The sequence below is a fragment of the Dama dama genome, chromosome 33 (genome assembly GCF_033118175.1).
Source record: "Dama dama isolate Ldn47 chromosome 33, ASM3311817v1, whole genome shotgun sequence".
In the NCBI taxonomy this organism is placed as follows: Eukaryota; Metazoa; Chordata; class Mammalia; order Artiodactyla; family Cervidae; genus Dama; species Dama dama.
In genome coordinates this window covers 68,080,155-68,107,355 of record NC_083713.1, presented here as the reverse complement: position 1 = coordinate 68,107,355, position 27,201 = coordinate 68,080,155, and the positions used below count along the sequence as shown (strand labels likewise).

The window sequence follows — 27,201 nt, the reverse complement described above, 5'->3', positions numbered from 1 at the left end:
TTTTAATGTTGTCTTTTCTTAGCTACCCATTTACTTAGAAGAATGTTTGAAATATATTTCTTTGTGATACCTAGGACATTCATCTTGTATAAACACAAAATACGGTCACTCTTTTTTTCTTGGAAACTTGCATTTTATAGGTACTAGAATAGTTTATTAAAATACTCAATGCAGAAAATGCCATGGCACCAGTAGGTAGCTCTTAAGACTATTAAATCACTACTTACTAGCTCTTGTAGAATGGCTCACATATTTCTTTATTGCTCAATAAACATGAACAGCCAATTAATACTCTATTGACTTGGATCATATTCCATACACTCAAACATTTAAAAAGCAATTTTTAATCTTTAATAGAAGGTGACAACTAATGGTCTCTGAGTTCTATTAATAACTTAAAACATGGACAACTAGGTGACTTTGAGAAGAATGTCAGTATTCCTCCACTCAAGAATACAATAAATTAGGAAAGTTTAAGCTGGAGAAAGTATAGAGATACTATAAATTACAAAATTATGCAAATTATTTCTCTGAAGTCAGCTGTGCTACTCTGATTCTTCTTGTCTTAATGTTTCCTAATCACAATATTTCAAACATATTTTTTAAATGGGTGCTATTACATTCAGGCAAAGAATATAACATACTAATTGTAATGTATTAAAGAATACAGTAGATAGAAAGAAAAGTTATGGAATCCTAATAACATATCACATTAGGATTTCTGGATAAGTTTTCCTAATCATGGCCTAATATGATTTATTCAATATAATGTTTATGAGATAGGTTGATTAGACTCCTCCAGTAGCAAATTACTTAAGTACAATTTTTTGCTAATATTCCATTAGGTAAATATTAGAGAGAAAACTCTAGTTAAGAGTTAATATTTTAAAATATGATATAGACATTTCAAGTATTTTTGTCAGTGATATGATTTCATATCTGGCATAGGCCAGAGTATGGTTACCAAGAACTTTGCAATTTTTACATTTTTTAAAAGAAAATATAAAGACCAATATTGCTTCATAAAAATATTAACCTGGCTAAATCTTTAAATGTGAGGAAAAAATAGGACAATACTAATGCTGCAAAGATTAAATTTTCTTGAGATATGATCATAAGTTGGTATGACATCATTAGTTTAGCATTGCCATAAGTAATTTCAAAGAAAATAAGAGAACCTAAGTTAGTAATGAAAAAGAAAATTATTTGTTGAGATTTAATGTATTCTGGTATATTCTTCAATAATATCAAGTTTGATATCTACTTTCTATAATTTTCTATCTTTGATAAAATCATAATATATAAATAGTATAACATTTATTTGCTGTTTTCATCTTAGTAGACTTTCAATGCACAGAATTAGACTAATAATTTTTCTGTCAGACCTGAGTTTGATCCCTGGGTTAGGAAGAACCCTTGGAGAAGGGAGAGTTTACCCACCCCAGTATTCTGGCCTGGAGAATTTCATGGACTGTATAGTCCAGGGGGTCACAAAGATTCGGACACATTGAGCGACTTTCACTTTCACTTAACTAAGTGTTGATCATAAGAGATTTAACCTGTAAAAACAGGATGCCCAGTTAAACTTAAATATCAGATACACAACAAATATGTTGTAATCTACAGAAATAATGACAAACCAGATAACAACATGAAAATAACATAAAATAATAGAATAGCATATAAAAGTCAGTGAACTACAACTAAATGTAAATATGCATGAATCTGTAACAGAATGCTGAGGACATTTAAGTAGGAGGCATAATATCATGGACCGTCTGATACCTCTATTAAAAGTTCAAAACCAACTAAGGCTAAAAAAATGTGTCATTTAGGCAAACATATATGTAACCAAACTGAGTTAGACATTAAACAAAAACCCAAGGATATAAAAATATTTTCCAGAGGGAATTAGTTGAAAAGTTGAGTGTCATTTGTTCATTAACTTTCATTTTAATGGTCCAAAACTGAAAGTTATTCTTTATTTTTCACTCTATTAGAAATGCCTATTAATAGAAAGTGAGAAATTTGTGGGTTGTAGGGTGTGGGAATGTTTTACTTCACACAAAATGACAAACTGTTACCCAAAGTAAAAGCACAAATTACCCTCCTGTCAGCAATGTTTAAGAGGCCCTGTTTTCCACATTCTTTTCAATTCTTGGTGATGTCAGAGTTAAACTTTGCAGAATAGGTGCAGAATACTATCTCTTTGTTGACCATCCTTTTTGTGTTTGTAAATTACGTTAAGCATTTATTTATTTATCAGTGATATGAGTTTCTGTGTTTCTTTTGTGAAATGTGTTTTTATATCTTTAGTTTATTTTTTCAATTAAATAGGAAGAGTTGGTATATTACACACTAATATTTTTCAACTAACTAATGATCTTCACAGATTATAATAGATACAGGATACAAACAACAAAAACTATAGAATATGACAATTAGGAGGAAGAATCTGAATATGAAACTCATTTGAAAAACCAAACAGTAACAAGATTCAGGTTTTCAGTTTTCAACAAAGTATTTCTTGAGTATATTAACAGATGTACTATTTCTCCTCCTGCTCTGGAATCATATTAAGTTGATTCTCCACTTCCTTCTGTTTTTTCAGTATCCATTTAATAAGCAGATATATTATAAATGGCCCTAATCTGCCAAATCAAAGGACAATAGTAAAAGAAAAGAATAATTTCAGATTTACTTCCATGGTGACACAGAACTTTCTGCTTACTTGGGGAAAGAAAAACCTCCTGTAATCAAATCAAATCCAATGGAATGACAATAAGGAACAATCAGAGGCTGCCTCCTGCTCAATGTCTTGAGCCTAAATCCCAAGGTTTAAAATAAGAAACAATTTTTCTATTATCATCCAATAGTCACAATTGGAAACACTTCTGGGTTTCCTCAACTATGCCTAGAAGCTATTAGGCATGCACCAAAAAAATGTAAGCATAGATATAAAAATGAATTGTCATTTACTAATTTTGCATTTTAATGACAAAAGCCATAAGTTATTTCTTGCATTGTCCCCTTTATCAGAAATGTTTATTAATAGCTTCAAATATTTTTAACAAAATGTATAGAATGCAAAGATCAATCTTTTTTTTTAACACATTTTCAGGGTTACATTAAGCTCAAAGCATGAAGAATGTGTTCAGTTTGCCTATTTCTTTTTTTTAGTATTAATTTTATTTCACTTTGACAACTGAGAGAAAAATTAAGGGATATACTTCTAACACTTTATAGAGCAGATGATTGTTTTGTTAAATAAATATTTAAAGTTAAATGAGGTCATTATAGGCATTTACTCGCTAATCCTCCCATTGTCCCTCCTTCACTAACACTCATGATTCATTCCTTCTTCCACCAGTTAATAACAGATACAGGTCCTTGGAAAAGACTCTGATGCTGGGAAAGATTGAAGGCAAGAGGAGAAGAGGACAGCAGAGGATGAGATGGTTAGATGGTATCACCAACTCGATGGACACGAGTTTGAGTAAGCTCCAGGAGCTGGTGATGGACGGGGAAGCCTGGCATGGTGCAGTCCATGGGGTCACAAAAAGTTGGACATGACTGAGCCACTGAACTGAATTGAACTGAATAAGACCTATATAATACAAAAAAACTTTCACTGAACTTTCTAGATGGTGGTGAATGAATCATTCTAGTATGATTCAAGGTAAGTAGAAATATGTAAAGATAAAATTTTGCCACATGGGTGTCACTTGTAAATCCCAATTTTAAAGGCCTATGAAAAGGAAATCATAGACAAAATGAATCGCTTGTCAATGCACATATGACAAAATAATGCTCAATCTCACTAATAATTAAATAATTGCAAATCAATATAAAATTAATTACTATTTTTCATCAGCCAAAGTGATAATGATTAACATGTTGGCAATACTTAGTGATGGCCAGAGTAGATTAACAGGCGGTATCATACAACATTGTTGGACTTGCTTAATGCAATTTGATACTGTCTATTAAATTTCAAATGAACTTTTCTTTTTACCCAGATATGGTACTGCTATGAATTTAGCCTACAAATATATTTCAAAAATGATTGCCAAGTATATTTACAGGAATATAATAGGAAATGAATATATGGCAGTACATTATGCAAGAGAATTCTTTGAATTCACGAAATCATATCAGAGAAAAACAAAAGGCATCATACAAAAAGATCTTCAATTTATACTATTAAGTGGATGAAAAAGGTAGACCATCCATGCTGTGGAAATAAATACTTACACACATAAATATATAAATAATTGAGATATATTGTTTATGTATAGATCATAGATTTCTGGGGAAATTTATGATGGGTGTAAATATCTTGGATGGCATCATCGATTCAATGGATAAGAGCTTGAGCAAGCCCTGGATGTTGGTGATGGACAGGGAAGCCTGGCGTGCTGCAGTCCATGGGATTGCAGAGTAGAACATGACTGAGAGACTGAACTGAACTGAACAAATATGTACATTGCTACCCTAAAAAAGTAATAATGAGGGGAAATTTTATCATTATTAAGTATGGGAATACCAGACCACCTTACCTTCCTCCTGTGAAACCTGTATGCAGGTCAAGAAGCAACAGTTAGAACCAGACATAGGGCAAAAGACTGGTTCCAAATCAGGAAAGGAGTACATAAAGCCTGCATTGTCATCCTGCTTATAACTCATATGCAGAGTACATCATGTGAAATGCCAGGCTGGATGAAGCACAAGCTGGAATCAAGACTGCAGGGAGAAATATTAATAACCTCAGATATGCAGATGATACCACCCCTTATGGCAGAATGTGAAGAGGAACTAAAGAGCACCTTGAGGTAAAAGAGGAGAGTGAAAAAGCTGGTTTAAAGCTCAACATTCAAAAAACGAAGATCATGGCGTTCGGTCCCATCACTTCATTGCAAATAGATGGGGAAACAATGGAAACAGTGACAGACTATTTTCTTGGGCTCCAGAATCACTGCAGATGGTTACTGCAGTCATGAAATTAAAAGAGGCTTGCTCTTTGGAAGAAAAGTTATGACAAACCTAGACAGCATATTAAAAAGCAGAGACATTACTTTGCCAACAAAGGTCCATCTAGTCAATGCTGTGATTTTTCCAGTGGTCATGTATGGATGTGAGAGTTGAACTACAAAGAAGGCCGAGTGCTGAAGAATTGATGCTTTTGAACTGTGGTGTTGGAGAAGACTCTTGAGAGTCCCTTGGAATGCAAGGAGATCAAGTCAGTCAATCCTAAAGGAAATCAATCCTGAATATTCATTGGAAGGACTGATGCTGAAGTTGAAGCCAATACTTTGGCCACCTGATATGAAGAGCCGATTCATTAGAAAAGACCTAGATGCTGGGAAAGATTGAAGGCAGGCGAGGAGGGGGATGACAGAGGGCTAGATGGTTCAATGGCATCACCGACTTAATGGACATGAATTTCAGCAAGCTCCAGGAGATTGTGAAGGACAGAGAAGCCTGGCGTGCTGTAGTCCACACAACTGAGCAACTGAACAAACCAATAACACCAGAACTTTCTATGATAATGGAAAGGCTCCATATGAGCATTATCCAAACTGGTAGCCACTGGTTATACTTGGATATTGAACGTTTGAAATGTGACTGCTGTAACTAAAAAATACACTTTTTAATTGTACTAGATTTTAAATAGTCATATGTGGCTAGTGACTGTCTTATTGGATAAGCTAATAGATTGCATATATTTTCCAACCATGTTTTCACTATGTCATCTGAAAAATGTCAATGAGGAAGACAAAAAGTAATATATTCTTAATTATACTAATTTTATAAAACATAAATTGTTAATATTTAATGAACACATACAAATTATGAGACAAAGAATAAGAAGAAAGCCATATAACTGTAAAAACAATATTAGACTAAATGAGAGAGTGTAAAAATAAATGCTTTGTTCCTAACAAATAGAACTTACAATGTGAATTTGTTTGCTTTTGTTTTTTTTACTAAATATATAAGTGTATATATTTAGTGTATATATATATAGTGTATAGTGTATATACACTATATGTATGTATATATATGTATATATGTGTATGTATATATATACACACTATATATGTGTGTGTATATATATACAGTGTATATAGTGTATATATATACACTATATGTATGTATATATGTGTATGTATATAGATACATTATATGTAGTGTATATATATAAGTGTATATAAGATGTAAGATTATCTATATAAACTGCCTTTGTATTTGCTATTACTCTTGGTAAGAACAGAATATGCAGATGGAACATGGGTGCTTGTGTGCGCACTTGCCTCAGTCATGCCTGTTACTTCAGACTCTTCGCGAACCCTATGAACTGCAGCCTGCCAGGCTCCTCCATCCATGGGATTCTCTAGGCAAGAACACTGGAGGGGGTTGCCATGCCCTTCTCCAAGGGATATTCCCAACCTAGGGGTTAAACTGACATCTTTTAGTCTCCTATTGGCAGGCAGATACTTTACCATTGGCTCCACCTGAGAAGTCCAAATGGAACATATCTCAACATAAAAAAGGACATTTATGACAAACCCACAGCCAACATCATACTTAACAGTGAAAATTTGAAAACTTTTCCTCTAAAATCAGGAATAAAATAAGGACGCCAACACTCACCACTTCTAATTAACATAGTATTGGAAGTCCTAGCCACAGCAATCAGGCAAGAAAAAGTACCCAAACTGGAATGGAAGGAATAAAACTGTCACTATTTGCAGATGGCATGAGCCTGTATATAGAAAACCCTGAAATATTCACTAAAAAAATTTAGAGCGAGTAAATAAATTCAGTAAGGCTGCAGGATATAAGAATAAGATACAGAAATCTGTGGTTTTTCTAAACATGAATATGAACTATCAGAAACAGAAAGCAAGAAAACAATCCCATTTAAAATCACATCAAAAAGAATACAATGCTGAGGAAAAAACTTAACCAAGGAGTTGAAAGACCTATACTGTGAAAAGTATAAAATACTGATGAAGAAAACTGAAAATGATACAAAGAAATGGAAAAATATCCAATGTTCAAGGATCAGAAGCAATCTTGTTAAAATTCCCATACTACCCAAAACAATTTACAGATTTAATGTAATCCCTATCAGAATATCTATGACATTTCTCACAGAACTAAAACATATAACCCTATAATTTATATGGAAATACAAAAGACCTCAAATTGCCAAAGCAATCTTGAGAAAAAAATACAAAGCTGCAATAATCAGGTTCCCTGATTCCAGACTATACTACAAAGCTATAGTAATGAAAATAACATATGCTGGCACAAAAGTTGACATACACATCCATGGAATGGAATACAGAGCCCAGAAAGAAACCCACAAGCTTACGGTTAATTAATCGATAACAAAGGAGGTAAGAATATGCAACGGAGAAAAGACAGCTTTTTCAATAAGTGGTGTTGGGAAAACTGAACAGCTACATATGAAAGAATGAAATTAGAATATTTCCTCACACCATATACAAAAATAAATTCAAGATGGATTAAAGACCTCAATGCAAGACCCATAACCACCTGCAAGAAAATACAGGCAGATATATAATTTCTTTGAGAGAAATTATAGCAATATTTTTTGGGGGGAATCTGTCTCCTCAGGCAAAGGAAACAAAAGCAAAAATAAACAAATGGGACCTAATTAAACTTAAAAAGCTTTCACACAGCAAATAAAAGCACTGATAAAATGAAAAGGCAATCTACTGAATGGGTGAAAATATTTGCAAATGACATGACTGATAGGAATTAATACCCAAAATATATTTACTGTATATTTGTCTTTACCAAGGAGGTTTTTCCTTTCATAATGTTCATGTTTCTCATTGGGACCTTTTCTTTTTCACTTAGTCTCATTAACACTTTTTGTAAAGCTGGCTTGGTGATGCTATAGTTCTAACTTCTGCTGTCTAAAACTTTTGATCTCTCCAAGTTTGAATGAAACTGTGGCTGGGTAGTTTCCTTGGTTGTAGATTTTTCACTTTTATTACTTTAAATATATTCTGCCACCGCCCTTCCGACCTGCAGAGTTTCTGCTGAAATAGCTAATAGCCTAATAAGAGCTGCCATGCATGTAACTTGTTCTTTACCTCTGCTGTTTTTAATATTCTTCTCTTTAACTTCACCATTTTAATTTCAGTGCGTCTTAATGTGGTTCTCTTTGGGTTGATCCTGTTTGAGACTCTGTGTTTCCTGGATGTGGGTGTCTGATTCCTTTCTTAGGTTAGGGAAGTTTTAAGCTATCATGTTCTCAAACATGTCCTTTGACCCTTTCTCTATTTCTACTTCTGTAGGACCCCTATAACATCAATGGTACTATGCTTAACATTGTACCAGAGGCCTCTTAAGCTATCCTTATTTATCTTTTTTTTTTTTTTCTTTTTTCTTTTCATCCTTAGTGGTTTCCACTACTCGGTCTTCCCACTTGTTGATCTGTTCCTCTGCATCACTTATCCTATGGTTTATTCCTTTTAGTGTATTTTTTTCAGTACTGTATTCTTCATCTCTATTTGGTTCTTCTTTGTATTGGATTACCCAGAAAGTTTGTTAGTTGTTTTCCGGTAAAATCTTTCTAAAAAAACCAAACTTTCTGGCCAATCCAGTACTTTCTTACACTAGTAAAACGTCTAACTTTTCATTCTTCATCAATTCTTCTCTCAAGTGTGTTATCTTTACTATAATTACTTTGAACTCTTTATCTGTTAGATTATATATCTCTATCCACTTCACTCAGTTCTTCTGGGGTTCTATCTTCTTTTGTTTAGAACATGTTCCTCTGTTACTTTGCTTTGCCTACTTTGCTGTTTCTCTTTCTAGTATGTTGGTTAGGTTTCCTGACTTTGGAAAGTTGGAAAAGTGACCTTGGAAGTGGTCCTCTGTAGGAGGTAGACATCTTGCATCTCAGCAGCACAGTCCCCTCTGGTCATCAGAGCGCTATGCTCTTGGGGGGCCCCTATGTGCGCTATGCGGGTCCTTCTCTCATGGTGGCTTACTTTAGGCAGTATGGTAAGTGTGCTAGCCTCTGGTGTGATTGGCTGCCAGGCACCGTCTTATACAAAACGGCTGACAGCCGCTGTGGGGCCCAGTCACAAGGCGGCTGGCAGTGGAACTCCAGGGCTAGTGCTGGCACGCTCTGGGGCAGTGCTAGGTTCTAGGTGGATGACTTTTGGGCTTTTGGCTTTCTTGGATTTAGTGTTGGCCTGCTGGTGGTTTGGGCTTGTTCCTTACATGACTGGCTACAGGTTCTAGGGTATCCCAAAGCTGGTACTGATCACTGGAGAGTGGGGCAGCTGGCAGAGGAGTACAAAGTGCTCACCCATCATGGGTAAAGCCAGGTCCTAGGGCTAGTGCCATCTGCTGGCAGGCTGAGCTGGATCCTAGGGTGTTGGTGTTGAACTGCTGGTGAATGAGGCTGATCACAAAGCTAGAACCGGCCACCTACTGGGAGGGCCCAAGGCCCAGGAGGTTCTAGGGACCATTCCTGTCCACTGATGGATAAAGCAGTGTCCCATGGCCTCTGGCTGCAGGGCCCTCCTGGGGGTCCTTGATCTAGTACCTGTGTACTGTAGAATGAGTATTCTTCATGGGCCCTATGGTGGACAGGGTCATGTCCAGGGCGGGTATGGGCTCAAGGAGCCTTAAGGCAGCCTGCCTGCTGGTATGTGGGACTGCCTCCTTGCCCAGCTGGTTGCTTGGCCTGAGGGGTTCCAGTACTAGTATAGACAGGCTGGTAGGTGGGGGCAAGCCAGGGTCTTGTTTTAATAAGCTAGAGGGAAGATTCCAAAATGTCCTTTGATAGCATCAGTCTCCACCTGGCAGAGGAGCTCCCCAAAATGGCTGTTGCCAGTACCTGCATCCTCAGGGTGAGTTCCGGTTACCTCCGGCCTCTCCAGGAGACTCTCAAAAGATCAGCAGATAGGTCTGGCCTAGGATCCCCTCAAACTACTGCTTCTGTCCTGGGTCCCACAAAGTGTGAGATTGTGTCTTTGTATGCGCTTTATGAGTGAAATCCTTATGCTCCACAGTCCTCTGGATCTCCTAAAGTAAGCCCCTCTGACTTACACACATATGTTTTGTATAAATGTATAAATAAAGCTATACATTTTGGTGGCTCCACTTCTTGCTCTAGTACCGCCAGGCTGGGGAGCCCAGTGTGGGACTCAGATTCCTTGCTCTTTGGGAAGAATCTCTGCATTTGTAATTATTCTCCCATTTGTGGATCACTCTCCTGGAGGAATGGGTCTGGAATATACACTGTATCTCTGCCCCTCCTACCTGTCTTGTGGTTCCTTCTTTATATCCTTACTTGTGGAATATCTTTTCTAGTAGATTCTGGTCTCTCTCATCAATGCTTGTTCAATACACAGTTGTAACTTTGATATGCCCATGAGAGAAGGTGAACTCAGGGTTTTCCTACTCTGCCATCTTTGTATGCCTTACCTGAGGCTAGACTTTTAACAAATAAGTTTTTCATGATTATATCCAGTATGTGAAACCATCTGGCTGGTCAGAAGTTTCTGAAAACTTTACTTTACTTCAAATCTTAAGAGGTGACATTTTGGTTACCTTTATCCAACAACTATTTGCTTGTAACATTGTATTTTTTTTTCCAATCATGGATAGAAAACTACTCTATCATGGATAGAAAATAAGTTCCTTAATTTCTTGGTAGTAATAAGATTTGTATCTATCCCCCACTCAAAATGCTCAGTGGCAGAATAAGTGAATATTAAACAAAAATACTACAATGGTATGCAAATCAACTGATGCTATCTCTATGCATGATAAGTCCAAAAATCTATCTCTTGGTTCTAGTCAAATCTATTTCATAATGACCTGTAAATAAACAGTTGTGAGGCAGGAGATAGATGGGCCCCAGGCTGAGCAGCCAGAGTTTCTCCCCTGTGGACAGATACTCCAAAATAGCAGGAGGGAGGAGAGGCTAAGCCCAGCCCAGATAAGAGATAAAGGATGACATATTCCTCATTTTCAAAGTCAGAGACATTCCTGACTACATATATGTATAGAACAGCTCCTTGCAGAACCATAATGGAGGGGGTGCCACCCCATAGGAAGTGATGGACTTTTAGCCTGTGTCCATCTTGGTGGGGAAATGTACACACACATGGGAGGACCCTCGGATCAACCAAATACAGAGTCAGAGCCAGGCAGAGCAAGATAACTGGCCAAAGGTAACCTGGAAGAAATGACCCGTGTAAGTGATTCATCGAAAAAGCAAGAGACTTCCAGAAAAATATCTACTTCTGCTTTATTGACCACCAAAGCCTTTGACTGTTTGGATCACAACAAACTGGAAAATTCTTAAAGAGATGGGAATATGACCACCTGACCTGCCTCCTGAGAAATCTGTGTGCAGGTCAAGAAGCAACAGTTAGAATTGGACACAGAAAAACAAACTGGGTCCAAATCGGGAAAGGAGTACATCATGGCTGTGTGTTGTCTCCCTGCTTATTTAATTTATAAGCAGAGTACATCATGAGAAATGCTGGGCTGGATGAAGCACAAGTTGGAATCAAGATTACTGGGAGAAATATCAATGACCTCAGATATGCAGATGACACCACTCTTATGGCAGAAAGCAAAGAACTAAAGAGCCTCTTGGTGAAAGTGAAAGAGGAGAGTGAAAAAGTTGGCTTAAAGCTCAACATTCAGAAAACTAAGATCATGACATCCGGTCTAATCACTTCATGGCAAATAGATGAGGAAACAATGGAAAAAGACTTTATTTTTTTGGGTTCCAAAATCACTGCGGATAGTAACTGCAGCCTTGAAATTAAAAGATGCTTGCTCTTTATAAGAAAAGCTATGACAAACCAAGATAGCATATTAAAAAGCAGAGACATTACTTTGCCAACAAAGATCCGTCTAGTCAAAGCTATGATTTTTCCAGTAGTCATGTATGGATGTGAGAGTATAAAGAAAGCTGAGTACCAAAGAATTGATGATTTTGAACTGTGGTGTTGGAGAAGACTCTTGAGAGTCCCTTGGGCTGCAAGGAGATCCAGCCAGTCCATCCTAAAGGAGATCAGTCCTGGGTGTTCATTGGAAGGACTGATGCTGAAGCTGAAACTCCAATACTTTGGCCACCTTTTGCAAAGAACTGACTCATTTGAAAAGATGCAAATGTTGGGAAAGATTGAAGGCAGAAGGAGAAGGGGACGACAGAGGATGAGATGGTTGGATGGCATCACCGATGCGATGGACATGAGTTTGAATAAGCTCCCGGAGTTGATGATAGACTGGGAAGCCTGGCTTGCTGCTTTCCATGGGGTAGCAAAGAGCAGACATGACTGAGTGACTGCACTGAACTGAACTGAAGTGATTCAAACTACCACAAGGGTATGACTCTCTCTGAGCCTCCACCTGTGTCTATCCACATATACTCTTTTCCTCTAATACACACTTTACTTGTTTCACTGCTTTCCATCTCTATGTGAAAATTCAATTCTACACAGCAGTGGGCCCGGGCCTTGTCAGTGATCACTTGTCCCTGGCAGTCTAGTGGCTAGGATTCAGGACGCTCACTGCCATAGTCAGACTTCAATCTCTGGCCAGGAAACCAAATCCTGCTTCAAGCTGCTGCAGGCTGAGGTTGGACCAAAACATGTGCAGGTAACATTCCTTGGAATCATTAAAATATATGAATGTCCCCTCTCTGCTTTAGGCTATTTTAATAGCATATTTTTAAAAGCTTATAGATATCTTACAGATATTCCGTGTCTCTTCTAATATTAGTACATAAGCTCTCTCTTTAAAAAAAGAAATCTTAATAATGTTTAAGCATACGGTTTGGAATCATGTTTCCAATTCCTTTCTAATGTCAAACAAAAACTTGATAGAACTATTTATGAATACTGGTGTTTTCTGCCAAGACCACTGGTAATATTCAAATTATTAACAATGGAAAGAATACAGCTTTCATAAGTATAAAACATTTTCATAATTATGACACTGTGAATTAGCATTGTTTGAAATAGTCCTGGGTTTATGAGATAACATTTCCAAACACTTAGAAATGATTAAGAGCAGTTTGGGGGCTAAATCACTTCTTTCACATAACTCCTTTTCAAAAAGCTATATACCCTTTAATTTCTTCTTTCATTACAAATCCACCTATCTTCAAAACAAAAGAATGCCTTAAGACAATTATTTCATGAAAATTATTTGCTTTTGTTTTATTTTGACAGTCGCGGTCAATATTATTGTTAATCATAGTGTCTGCTTTATATGATTACACAGATAATCATATTCATATTTAAAATATATATAAGGGAACTGACAATATGGTGTTATCTTAATTTTTAAAATAACTGACAGTCACATTTTTGAAAAATATATCTTATTAAACAAAAGGCTATACTGCTTTCACATTTTAAGTAATTTTTTTTCAATTGCTTTGGTACACTTTTATTACAAAGATTTTTATAGAGATCTAATCCGATTAATTATATTATAACTAAAGTATCACTAAATCACTCAATGAAAAAATAAGAAACTGCAGTATGAATAAAATTTTTATGCTCTGATAGATTTTTTTCCCAAGAGAATAGCCTGAGAGAGAAAATATATCTAGAACTTAGCCTGGTATGCACTTTAAAACACAAGTGTTTTTAATAATGTTATCTTGGAGTTAGGAGGAGGAAATGATTAAATAAGTACCTTTGAATTTATCTGGAATCTTGGTAATTTGTACCTTTTGTTTGCAGATCTAAGTTAACTAGTTGTAAATGTAAGCCACATTCCAGTCTTTATCCTCACCCTCTGTTGAATTCTGACACCTCCAGGACTTATAAATTGCTTAATTATCTGTGCTGTGAGATAAATGTCTTTAGGGATCCTATGAATCTTAGAAGATCAGTAAATTCAGATATTTGTTAAATATTACTTAGTGGTAATTAAAAGTCATGACCAACATAGAGAAGAGTAGAAAAAGACCCCAAAAGGATTTTTAAAAGATTAAACATACAAGCATAAAGATAAAATGTGATTAATCAGCACATGGAGAAAACCACAATGAGATGGGATTGGTATGAAGTACCAACAGCAAAAGGGAACAATAACCAAAAATGTTTGTTTTGTTTCTTTTTTGATGAACCAAAGAGACTAATAAAGCAAGGAATAAATGCTGGGGGGAAAAAAGATAATTAGCAACCAGTAGAAGACCTTGTTTGGAGAAGGAAATGGCAACCCACGTCAGTATTCTTGCCTGGGAAATCCCATGGACAGAGGAGCCTGCTGGGCTACAGTCTATGGGGTTGCAAGAGTCGGACATGAATGAGTGACTAAACTACCTACCTTCCTACCTAGAAGACCTCATTAACCTGTGTATGGGGATGACCAATATGGGACAGTCACACACCAGATATTCAGGTATTAAGAGTCTATTCTTAACTTAAATGCTTGACCACTAAAGGCCTATACCCATCCGCATCAAAAATATTACTTTATAATAAAGGAAACAAAATACAAAATGCATTTAAGTTTGTTTTCCAAACTAGTCTTATTGAAATTAACTTGCATTGACTTTAATCAGCATTCATTAGCAGCCATCATTACCAATTTCTGCTTTCTACTGCCTGGCCTATCTCCTACGGATGCCTTCTTTCCCATTGATTAAAACATCTCTCAATGATTCCTTAGCCTCTTCTCTAATATCCCAGAGGACCACCCAAATAAGAAATAATAGAGACTTTCCTGGTGGTCCAGTGGTTAAGAATCCACCTGCCAATGCAGGGGACATGGATTTGAGCCCACATTTGGGAAGATCCCACAGGCCACAGAGAAACTAAGTTCAAGTATCAACCACAACCACTAAGGCCAGGCACTGGAGCCTGAGTGCTGGTACTACTGAAGCCCCGTGCCCTGGAGCCCACGCTCTGGTAGAAGAGAAGCCGCCACAATGAGAAGCTCATACCCTGCAACGGAGAGTAGCCTCTGCTCGCTGCAACTAGAGAAAGCCTGTGAGCAGCAGCAAGGACCCAGCAGAGCCAAAATTAATAAATAAATATATTACTTAATTAAAAATGGAAAAATAAATAATAGATACAGTTCTATGCAGTTTATTAAGCTTTTTCAGGAAGGTTAGCATTATCTCCCTCAAGGAAATCCATATTTTAGAAAGTGAGCAATATGCTTCATATTTCCTTGGCATTCCACAAGTATTAATACTATTACACATTGCATTCAGAGCACCTGTTCTTCTAATGTCTGTGAAATAACTGATTCATTTAAAAATAGAAATGCCATTGTTATTTAGTTAATAACCTATTTGCTAAAGTACATGAGCTGTTTGGTTTAATTTAGTCTAACAGATATATACATATGTAATCACTCCATGATTTCAACAACCACTTTTCTCTTATTAAATAAAAACACCAAACAACAAAAGTTTTAGTTCATCTCTTCCACCTGGCCACTCTGTTATAAACATGAAGAACAAATGTTTATTGCAAATGTACCAGCAGGAATAAATACAAAAAGTATGTGATAATTTGCTTATTCCTTTAACTTGTACAGAAGGTCTTCTGAGGCCTTGTACTATGTTTATACCATATCAACACATCTAATAGGAAATACATTGAACCTTTGGTTATCTAAAACAGTAAGCAAATAACTGTATACTATTTTTCAGCGGTGCTTGATAGCTAGATTTTGAATTTGAAACTGTTAATTAACTATCACTTACTCATTAGGTAATCACAGCTAAATCTAACCTTAAGACTGTGTGCTTAGTCACTTAGTCATGTTATGTCTGACTCTTTGCAACCCCATGGACTATAGCCTGCCAGGCTCCTCTGTCCATGGGGATTCTTCAGGTAAGAATACTGGGGTGGGTTTCCATGCAAATCTAAGCATGAGAGGTCTTAATTTACCCCAAAGTTCATATACATTTATAAGAACAAAATACATTTAGTTATTTGGTAATTGCTAGGCCAAACAATGAATCAGAAGAGGAATGATATTGACAGAATGTAAAATTATAGAGGTAAAACACATCAACCTCAACAAAAGACCAGTTTTACAAAGCCTGTCTTCTACTTGATTTGGAAAATCACAAAATCAAGTCAGGAAGAATAAGTAAAGGGAGAGAAAAAGTTATGATGATCTTGGTTATATTAACTTTTTTAAAAAACTTGGCCTTTTTCTGTTTAAACTGACATAGAAAACACTGGAATAAATATTCATTCAAAAAATAATATTCTTAGAAATATTTATTCATTTACTAGAAAGGATCAATGGTGAGGAAACAAAGCAGATGATCACATGGGTGTTTCCGATCAATAGATCTCCTGATTCTATATAATATACTAGCCCTGACTTGTCACCTGAAAAGTTTTACAAGTACTGAAGCTAAAACAATAGACCATTATGTATATTCTGAGGGCATTCGAAACAACACTGAAATGATTAAAGTAATTAATTATTCATTACTTACAAAAGTAGTGTTTTCCAATAATAATGTGGTAGTATTTGTTTCTATATTCAGTTTAATGACATGTCCATTCTCGCTTTTATACACCACATCTGTATCTGCAACAACAAAGATATGAACAATTGACAAACACATTGACTAGGTAATATAATGGCTATAGAGGAGATAATGTGCATAATAAACAGGCTCATTGGAACAATGACTGTTAGCCTTTAATGACCTGAGCAGATCTCTACACTTGGCTCATATTAATCCTCTTCAGTGATCAGGAAGCCTGTCTAGCCTGTGGCCTATTGTGCAAAGAAAACAGGGTTAGAGAGAGGGTCACTGAGATTCTTGGTTCAACAAATGAAAAATAATTAAAATATGGGCAACCTGCTGCCCATTCTGAGCTTAGAAAGAAGAGACAAAGAGAAGCACCTCCCATTTCTGAAGCTGTTACAGATTAGTGATGTAGTTAAACTTTTAACGAGGCTGCTCTTGAAACATAACTAGACACATTTCTGAGACTGTCATTATGAACCACTTTCATGCAAACTTTTTCATGTATCCAGTATTGCCACCACTCAATTTCTAGTCAACCTCTTTTTCCCTTGGGTTTCGAATTGTGCCCCTGATATTTTGCCTGGATTGTGTGATCAAAGGTCAAATCTCTGAGACTGGTACAATGCCAACCATTGTATCTACTTTGTCAACTTTAAAGAGAATGATGTCCTCAATTTAAATAACTGCATTTAGTTTGGAGAACTGCTAATTTTATATATTTTTGAGTTTAATTCAGCCACATTAACCAGGAAATTAAATCATTTTAAGAACTCTACACCTGAAAATATCAACTTGAGAAAAATTGCCAGAAAGAGTACTCAGAAGTTAAGAAAAGAAAGATATCTATATCCAAATAAAAGATATAATAATATATATAATATAGAAATATATATGTAATTAGATAAAAGGAAAGATACCCAAATAAAAATAGTCTTGAGTGTCCTTTTTTTTTGTATAAGCAGAACCTCCTTTTCAGTTTTACCCAGTTCTAACCTGCTCCATGATATTACACTTCCCTAACCCTATGTACATTGGAAAAAAAGGCAATATTGAGAGGGATTGGACCTACGATTCACAGTAAGTGAAGTTATATAAGTGAGATATAACTTATATAACCCAATGGTCATCATCCACATACTGGTAGTAAATCAATACTACATGTTGGATTGTCAAGATTATGTGCAAATGCCTGACATTTTGACAGAGCAAGGTTTTCTGACTGTTCTCTAGTTATTTCAATATTATAAATAGTAACACCTAGGAGTTATGATGAGAAGCTATTAATACTAGCAAAAATAAAGTTTGTTTTTCTTTAGCATTTCATTCAGAAGATCAAGAGCCCAATATGACTCTCCTACTAGAGTCAAGGATGACACAGAGGTCAATGATTCTTCTTGACTTCAATCAGATGGGGACAGGGACACGTTGGAAAGACACAGAAAGGGAAAGACATGGAAAGACATGGAAAGACAGGGAAAGACATGGGAAAAAAAGACAAAGTGTTTTAATAAAGAAGAAGAGACAATGATTTCCAAGTTACCATCTGAATTGTACTTAGGTGTACTGAAAGATAAATCTATGAGATCTTTAAAATAAGGTCTTCTATCACCTGAATTTCATCGCCTACAAAAATTTTAGGTCCTTTTCATTATGAATTTTACTTGCTGACCTTTCTAGTGATGTAAAACAAATAACAGGTTTTACACACATAAGTATTTATTTATATTTATATTTTTTCCCTCTCTTCCTTTTCCTTTGTATCTCATAGTTATGATCACAGGCTCAACAGCAACACCGGTCTCCTGTGCTACTCATTTGGTCTTGCCAGCCGACTCTGGTCTCCTGTCTTGTAGCTCTCAATTAATGCTTGCTTGAATCAATAGTCCAACCTCAACGAACACCTCTGTTATTTTTCTTCATATTCTCAATTCTGAATCATTTCTTCTGGTGAATTATGAATATACCATCTTAGGTAAGCATAAATAGAATTCCTTAACAAATATCCTTAAAATATTTTCACAATAAATTAAAAGAAAGAGGATTTCCCCTTTCCACTGTACCTTGTAGATTAATGTAGGAAACAGAAAAATGTAGGAACTCAGCACAGCACAGACCTCTAAACAGGGATGAGGTCTGTGGACTTATGGAGAAATAAAAGTCCAGAGAGCATGAACAGTGATTCTTCTTCAATGGAAGAGACAGAGTAACACATGTCATTACTGTCTTTCATAGTAAGAGGAAACCGTCAGCAGGTGATGGATTATATTGGGGTGGGGGAAGAACATTCATTTTTATAATATTTCCCCTAGAATCGGAATAGAAGTAAATGGAGCTTGTTTGAGAAGATAAAGACTACACTTAATATTTTTAAAGTAAATTTCATTGGATAATTATTTAGACTTGAAAAACATCTGTAGAGATTTGTGTTTATAAATCCCTTTGAATCTGCACTCCTGCAAATTTTACTATTGGAATTTCAGTGTTGCGTTAGTGGGAGAAAACTTTCTTTTTTAAAATTCAACTGTAACTCTCTAGGTTAACCTTTGATACAGATTTCTGCATGAATTATTGTAAAAGCATCTAACATCTGCCTTTATTACTTCTCTTTAATTTTTTTCTGGTCTTTAAAATCTGATCTTCTGGGTGTCATATTTATGATACTTTACTATTTGATTTATAATCACTAGTGGAATGTCCCAGTTTTGAAACTCCTATTATTGTATTAGTAAATTACTTTCTGGAAATATATTTTACAACTGTCACCTCATATTTTCTTTAATATTAACTAATGAAATATGAGTGAATCAGATCAATGAGTAAGGTGCTTAACACAAGAAGATCAAGGTGGGTGTACTTGAAAAATTCTTAAAACACTGTATTAGACGTGTCTATACAGTACTTTGATTAAATAATCTTTCTTCCTTTTCAGCTCATTGAAAGTTAAGAGTCAATTATCCTGAACACACATTCAATTCAGTCAGGCTTTTTTTTTTTTTTTTAATGAAAAGATGTGACAAGATAGACTCACTGTCTAGTTTCTTCATCCTGAGCTATATGAATGCGTTTTTAGTGTGACCCACCCTCAAATTCTTGTCATTCTGTCCAATTCCTTTTTCTATAATTTGTAGCAAAAGGAAAAAACAGTACCATATCCTAAGTTTAAGTTCTTTCAGGTAAAGGCAAGCTTTTATTTTATACCTAGTGCACACAAAGCAGGTAGTAATGCAGTTCATATTATAGTTCAGTGTTCAAATTGCTATTGAAATTGAGAACTGAGGCCTCGGCATTCACCCAGACTGTTAGGATCTCCATCCATAAGATTTTACTTTTAGTGCTTGCAAGTTGTTGCCCATGAAGATAAGGCTGTCAATTAGTACAAAAGTTAATTTTGTTTCAGAAACTTCCTTAAAAGTAATTTATCTGAGCCATAAGCTCCCAAATCTGAGCTAATCATCAACTGTTAATTCAGACCCTGATACCGGGAAAGATTGAAGGCAGAAAGAGAAGAGAGCAACAGAGGATGAGATGGTTGGATGGCATCACAGATTCAATGGACATGAACTTGGGCAAACTCTGGGAGATAGTGAGAAATAAAGGGGCCTGGCCTGTTGTAGTCCATGGGGCCACAGAGTCGGACATGACTTAGTGACTGAACAACAACCGTAATTCTTATTAGTAACTGTTTACTTAAGATTCACATCAAGATATTTGTCTCTTAGTGTCAACCTACCTAGGCCGTTACATCATGAAATGCACACCTCTTCAACCAGACCTTCACACTGGAAGAGCTGTCTTAACAATTCACTTCTAGATTTCCAGCCCTATACATAACCCCTATCCCATCCCACCCTACCAATCCTTCCTTCTGGACATTCTAAGACAGTCAAAATGTTGCCCTCCCTGACTAAAATAGGTAATAAACTCAGCTTTGCATAACAGGTTATTCTGGGTGTTGACAGTTGACAAAATTCACTTTCCCTAAATGTCTATTTAAAACCACCTTATTTTTTAATGTTATTATTGATAATTTAATTATGCATTTAACTTTAACATGATAATTTGCTTTTAATGTTTCAAAAATAAATCTATTATCCATCATCCATCTGTGGAGAGAATTTTCAAAAAGTGGAAAAAATCTTGACAAACTGATTGCTTGAAACATTTTAATCCAAATATGATTTTTATCCTAAAAATCTGTTTTTTTAACATATCTCAAAGAAAAATTCTATGGCGTCTTTTTTTTGTAACTCACACTCAATCAAATTGAAAAAAATTAGTAAAAAGAACAGTAAAACAAAATAATGAAACAACAATCACTGAAAATGTTCAAATAAATTCAGGAAGAATATGTCAAATATCAAATTAAGATTTAATCATTTAAATAATATCAATAGCAAATCTTGACTATTGAATTAATCATAACTGAAACACAATAGGCCTTAAACCATCTCTCCTAAAACACTGCCCATATCTGTAGAAATTTTCCTCACCTTTTTTTTCCCCTCACTTTTTTAAAGACCCCTGGCTGCATATATTCACCTGTGAACATTGAGGCCATCAGAAATGGCTTACTGTCCTTCTTGTCTACCTCAAAATATCATTCCATATACATTCTTCTCTTTCCCCAGACTTCTGGAAAGAGATGCTCTTTTTTGAAAAGCAAAAAAAAAAAAAAAAAAAGCTGTTTTTTAACCACATTGAATATGCTACATGCCTTTAAATATCTTTAATTTCTGCTATTTCTTAAATATTTACTTCTTGCCAGTTACTTGTATTTTTCATGGTGTATATATTTCTTCTCTATATAAGAAATTAATAATAATAATCATATCATTCAGCTCTTTGCTCTTTTCCAGGCTTTTGTCCTTTCAAAATAAGCCTCAATAAACCTTTTGGACAAGGGATTTCAGACTTATCCTGTGTGTCCACCATACATGTAATTCTCCGTATCTCTCTGAAGCCCAGTTTCAGTCCTCATTCCCCTCAAACAACAAGCTTGCAACATCAACACTGACCTGGGATAACCAAATCCAAGGTGCTTTTCCCCCATGCTTAATCCCCACCTTACTCTACTCTGCATTGTGTGACACGTAAAGTGAGCAGGATGATTCTGAAATATTTTGCTTTTGAACCATTATCTTGGCCTGGAATCCTTTCTTCAAAAATGTCTGTACATTCTACTATAACAATTGTTGTCTAAACAAACAAACCCTGCAAAGCTCAACTCTGAGCACTTTTTTTTCCCCAATTGCTATTCTCTGAGTGGTCATTTCCACTTGTGTGTGCTCAGTCACTAAGTCTCATCCCATTCTTTGTAACCCCATAGCAGGCCAGGCTCCTCTGTCCCTGAGATTTCCCAGGCAAGAATACTGCAGTGGGTTGCCGTTTCCTCCTCCAGGGATCTTCTGGACCCAGGGATCACGTCTCCTATAGCCCCTGAATGGACAAGCAGATTCTTGACCACTGAGCTGCTTGGGAAACCTCAAAACTTCCAAATTGATTTTTTAAACTTTTGAGCCCGGACCTCTTCTGTATGTTGGCTTTATATTTCCAAATCTATGCTAGATGACATATATGTCTTGCAGATACATAAAACATAGCAGACATATATATATGTATACATATGTATATGCATATATATGTGTGTATATATATATATACACACATATATATATATATATATATATACACACACACATAAGTTCATTACATCGTCTCTTTCCCTTCAACTCCTATATTAATATTGTGCCTTAAGACCTCTCACTTGGAGGATTGTTTCAGCTTTTCAGTGTTCTTTAGGCCTGTAGTTTATTCCCATAACATAGTATAACATCCTGAAGAACACTTGGAATTCTCTCATATGCTAGGAAAATAATCACTGCACTCAGGTTACTCACTGGGTGGCTTCAACATATATTTCCCTATTTATTATCTCCTGATCTCTATTTCTTAAAAAAGCCCTGATCATCTAATGTTGACAGTTGTTCACAAGTCTTTCTTCACTCCCATTCTAGTTTGCTTATGATGTCCAGTATCCAAAGACCAAGTCCTGTCCAGAATTTTCATCTCTCCCAAAGCATTGTTGGGTGCTCAGCACTTCTAACGTCTTCACTCTGTATGTCTCTTTTCTGCGCTCCTATATGAATCATTTAATATTTAATCATACAATTTCTTTCAAATATTTTACTGTCTATTTTTATTCAATTTCAATGTGTTTATTCTGGGTTTTCAGTTACTTTATGAATTCCAGAAACACTCTATCTCTTGTTCCTTTCAGAGGTGAAACTATGCACACACACATATTCCACAGTGTACATTAACATGAAATCTACTCTTCAAGTGTCTGCATTAATATGGCTTTAATATTTCAGTACATTCTTGCCAGGAAGATGAGGTTGCAAATACCCTCATCATTTTATTTTTTAAGGAACTTTCTGAAAACCCATTTATCTGAAAAATAGACTACTCAACTAATGCTCACTAAAGTAAACATTCCTTTTTCAGAACAACACATAACTCAACCGAATGACTGTTTAATATTCAAGATCTTCTCCCAAGCCCTCACCTTCTAAAATTCATTACTCCCCAACATTTTCAACACAAAATTTCAACCAGTCATAATCAATAGTACTTATTGAAAGACCTGTAAAACCACATCCCACCAAAACGTCATAAAAACACCTCTCCTGTGCCATTCCCTTAAGAGAATATGCTGCCCACTCTCAAGTGGGCAAGAAAGTGATCTTCTTTACCAAGTAAGCAAAAAACTTATCTCTGCGTCTTCATGTTTATCAGGTTATTTTGGTGGTAATTTGGGAGAACTAGTATTCACCAGTTTATAATTTCTGTAGAGTAGAGTAATATGCCATCCATCCCACTAAAGGATCTTAATGAATTTTTTCCTCTACTACAAGATTCTTAAAAAAAAAAGATTCTTTTTAATATATCTCAATTTATTTTTCCATTTATCAGTTTAGTCACTCAGTCGTGTCCAACTCTTTGTGACCCCATGAACCGCAGCACCCAGGCCTCCCTGCCCATCCCCAACACCCGGAGTCCACCCAAATCCATGTCCATTGAGTCACTGATGCCATTCAACCACCTCATCCTCTGTCATCCCCTTCTCCTCCCGTCATCAATCTTTCCCAGCATCAGGGTCTTTTCAAATGAGTCAGCTCTTCGCATTAGGGGGCCAAAGAATTGGACTTTCAGTATCAACATCAGTCCTTTCAATGAACACCCAGGACTGATCTGCTCTAGGATGGACTGGTTGGATCTCCTTGCAGTCCAAGGGACTCCCAAGAGTCTTCTCCAACACCACAGTTCAAAAGCATCAATTCTACAATGCTTAGCTTTCTTTATAGTCCAACTCTCACATTCATACATGACCATTAGAAAAACCATAGCCTTGACTAGCTGAACCTTTGTTGGCAAAGTAATGTCTCTGCTTTTTAATATGCTGTCTAGGTTGGTCATAACTTTCCAAGGAGCAAATGTCTTTTAATTTCATGGCTGCAATCACCATCTGCAGTGGTTTTGGAGCCCCCCAAAAAATAAAGTCAGCCACTGTTCCCACTGTTTCCCCATCTATTTTCCATGAAGTGACGGGACCGGATACCATGATCTCAGTTTTCTGAATGTTGAGCTTTAAGCCAACTTTTTCAGTCTCCTCTTTCACTTTCATCAAGAGGCTCTTTAGTTCTTCTTCACTTTCTGCCATAATGGTGGTGTCATCTGCATCCCTGAGGTTATTGATATTTCTCCCAGCAATCTTGATTCCATCTTGTGCTTCCTCCAGCCCAGCGTTTCTCATGATGTACTCTGCATATAAGTTAAATAAGCAGAATGACAATATACAGCCTTGACGTACTCCTTTTCCTATTTGGAACCAGTCTGATGTTCCATGTCCAGTTCTAACTGTTGCTTCCTGACCTGCATACAGGTTTCTCAAGAGGCAGGTCAGGTGGTCTGATATTCCCATCTCTTTCAGAATTTTCCACAGTTTATTGTGACCCACATAGTCAAAGGCTTTGGCATAGTCAATAAAGCAGAAATAGATGTTTTTCCGGAACTCTCTTGCTTTTTTGATGATCCAGCGGATGTTGGCAATTTGATCTCTGGTTTCTCTGCCTTTTCTAAAACCAGCTTAAACATCTGGAAGTTCACTGTTCACATATTGCTGAAGCCTGGCTTGGAGAATTTTGAGCATTACTTTACTAGCGTGTGAGATGAGTGCAATTGTGCGGTGGTTGTGCATTCTTTGGGATTGCCTTTCTTTGGGATTGGAATGAAAACTGATCTTTTCCAGTCCTGTGGCCACTGCTGAGCGGCTTGAAAGAGCTGACTATGGGAGCTGCCTTGATTGATTATCAAGGGTCTGTTCGCAGACATAGCTCTCTGTCCCACCACCTCTCTGGAATTTACTATCCAAGTTAACTCCTAACAGAACATTAGTGAGCCTTGAATGCACACAAGACGCAGATAGATAGCTTTGCACGACTGCCCTTAAGATAAGTAGGATGCCTTTGGTGCCATGAGAGAGCTCTGGTGATTGTTATCTTAAAGATGATGTACATGGGGAAGAATTTTCTTTGGGATGCCTCTCTTCTTGGTTTAGTATATATGTAACCCTGAGAAATAAAGAATCATCGTTGACTGCAGCGATCCTCTCGACCCCATTTGTTCTGTGTCTTTATTTCTTAGCCTAAAGGAACACGTCGTGTTGCTCGCTGAAATCTTCTGGCTGGCCCAGCAACAAAGATTTCTTTCTTGACCAAAATTTAATTAGGCTTCTAAGACCCCTCTTCTTACTAGACCTTAACCTTGGATGGCCTTTAGCAAGAATCCTGCTAAGTCACTTTAGAGATTACCCTTGATTTGTCATCTTAGTAATTTTCCATCTACTGTGCCTCACACTCCGCTTCATGGCTCTAAGTCCCCAGGTGTCTTTGCTTAAGAGCAAACACTTAACAGTGTTGATTTAAGTCTCTTCCCCCTATTGCAATAGTCTCTCCTCTATTATAATAGTCTTAAGTGAATCTTCCTTGCTATTTTAACAAGTGGCAAAATCATTTTTCTTTGACATAACCTTATAAATCTCAATGTAGGTAACCAACTTCAAAATATTCATAATGATATTTAATTTGAGTTATGTATTACAAATGGATATCATACATGCTGTGTGCATGTGTGCATCCATGCTCAGTAAACTCAGTCGTATTAGACTCCTTGCATGCATATATTAAAACTGGATGGGCTTTCCAGGTGGCGCTAGTGGTAAAGAAACCACCTGCCAATGCAGGAGAGGTAAAGGACATGATTTCAATCCCTGGGTCAAGAAAATCCTTGGAGGAGGGCATGGCAACTCACTCCAGTATGCTTGCCTGGAGAATCCCATGGACAAAGGAGCCTGGCAGGTTCCAGTCCACAGGGTCACAAAGAGGCGGACACAAATGATGTGACTTAGGACGCACACATTAAAAAATATATAAGCTAATTAATACTGATTAACTCAACATTTGAAATAGCTCAACTGGAATTCCATCACCTCCACTAGCTTTGTATGTAATGATGCTTCCCAAGGCCCACTTGACTTCACGTTCCAGGATGTCTGGCTCTAGGTGAGTGATCACACCATCGTGATTATCTGGGTCGTGAAGATCTTTTTTGTACAGTTCTGTGTATTCTTGCCACCTCTTCTTAATATCTTCTGCTTCTGTTAGGTCCCTACCATTTCTGTCCTTTATTGTGCCCACCTTTGCATGAAATGTTCCCTTGGTATCTCTAATTTTCTTGAAGAGATCTCTAGTCTTTCCATTCTATTGTTTTCCTCTATTTCTTTGCACTGATCACTGAGGAAGGCTTTCTTATCTCTCCTTGCTATTCTTTGGAACTCTGCATTCAGATATTTATATCTTTCCTTTTCTCCTTTGTTTTTTGCTTCTCTTCTTTTCACAGCTATTTCTAAGGCCTCCTCAGACAGCCATATTTACTTTTTAGCATTTCTTTTTCTTGGGGATGGTCTTTATCCCTGTCTCCTGTACAATGTCACTAACCTCCATCCAGTCCATCAGGCACTCTGTCTATCAGATCTAGTCCCTTAACTCTACTTCTCACTTCCACTGTATAATCATAAGGGATTTGATTTAGGTCATACTTGAATGGTCTAGTCATTTTCCCTACTTTCTTCTATTTAAGTCTGAATTTGACAGTAAGGAGTTCATGATCCAATACTTTGGCTACCTGATGCGAAGGGCTGACTCATTTGAAAATGCCCAGATCCTGGGAAAAATTGAGGGCAGGAGGAGAAGGGGACGACAGAGGATGAGATGGTTGGATGGCATCACTGACTCAATGGACATGGGTCAGAGAGTTGGTGATGGACAGGGAGGCCTGGTGTGCTGCAGTTCATGGGGTCAGAAAGAGTCAGATATGACTGAGCGACTGAACTCAACTAAACTGAAGTCAACATTAATCAATATAAGCCCTATGATACTGATTTAATTAAGATGTTAAATAAAATATTTGAAATAATTATATATAAACTATACAGAGAGATACTGATGGAGATATTTCCTCTGTATGCTAGACCAGTGTTTGACAAACTCTGGCAATTGATGTGGTCTAGATCTGGGGGCATCAAATTTTTCCCACAGTCATGC

The 27,201-nt window shown here is 36.6% G+C and overlaps 1 protein-coding gene and 1 pseudogene across 2 annotated transcripts in view; one reads left to right on the top strand and one right to left on the bottom strand.

Annotated features, from left to right (window-relative positions):
- The window catches only part of DPP10 (dipeptidyl peptidase like 10), a 714,846-nt gene that overhangs the window by 342,685 nt on the left and 344,960 nt on the right, over nt 1-27,201 (bottom strand). For both annotated transcript variants that reach the window (XM_061135190.1, XM_061135191.1), the window contains exon 4: nt 16,499-16,593. In XM_061135190.1, coding sequence (XP_060991173.1) covers nt 16,499-16,593 — 95 coding nt within the window. The remainder of the gene's footprint in view (nt 1-16,498; nt 16,594-27,201) is intronic.
- LOC133051287 (mitochondrial import inner membrane translocase subunit Tim17-A-like) overlaps nt 16,862-27,201 on the top strand; it is a 30,652-nt pseudogene continuing 20,312 nt past the window's right edge.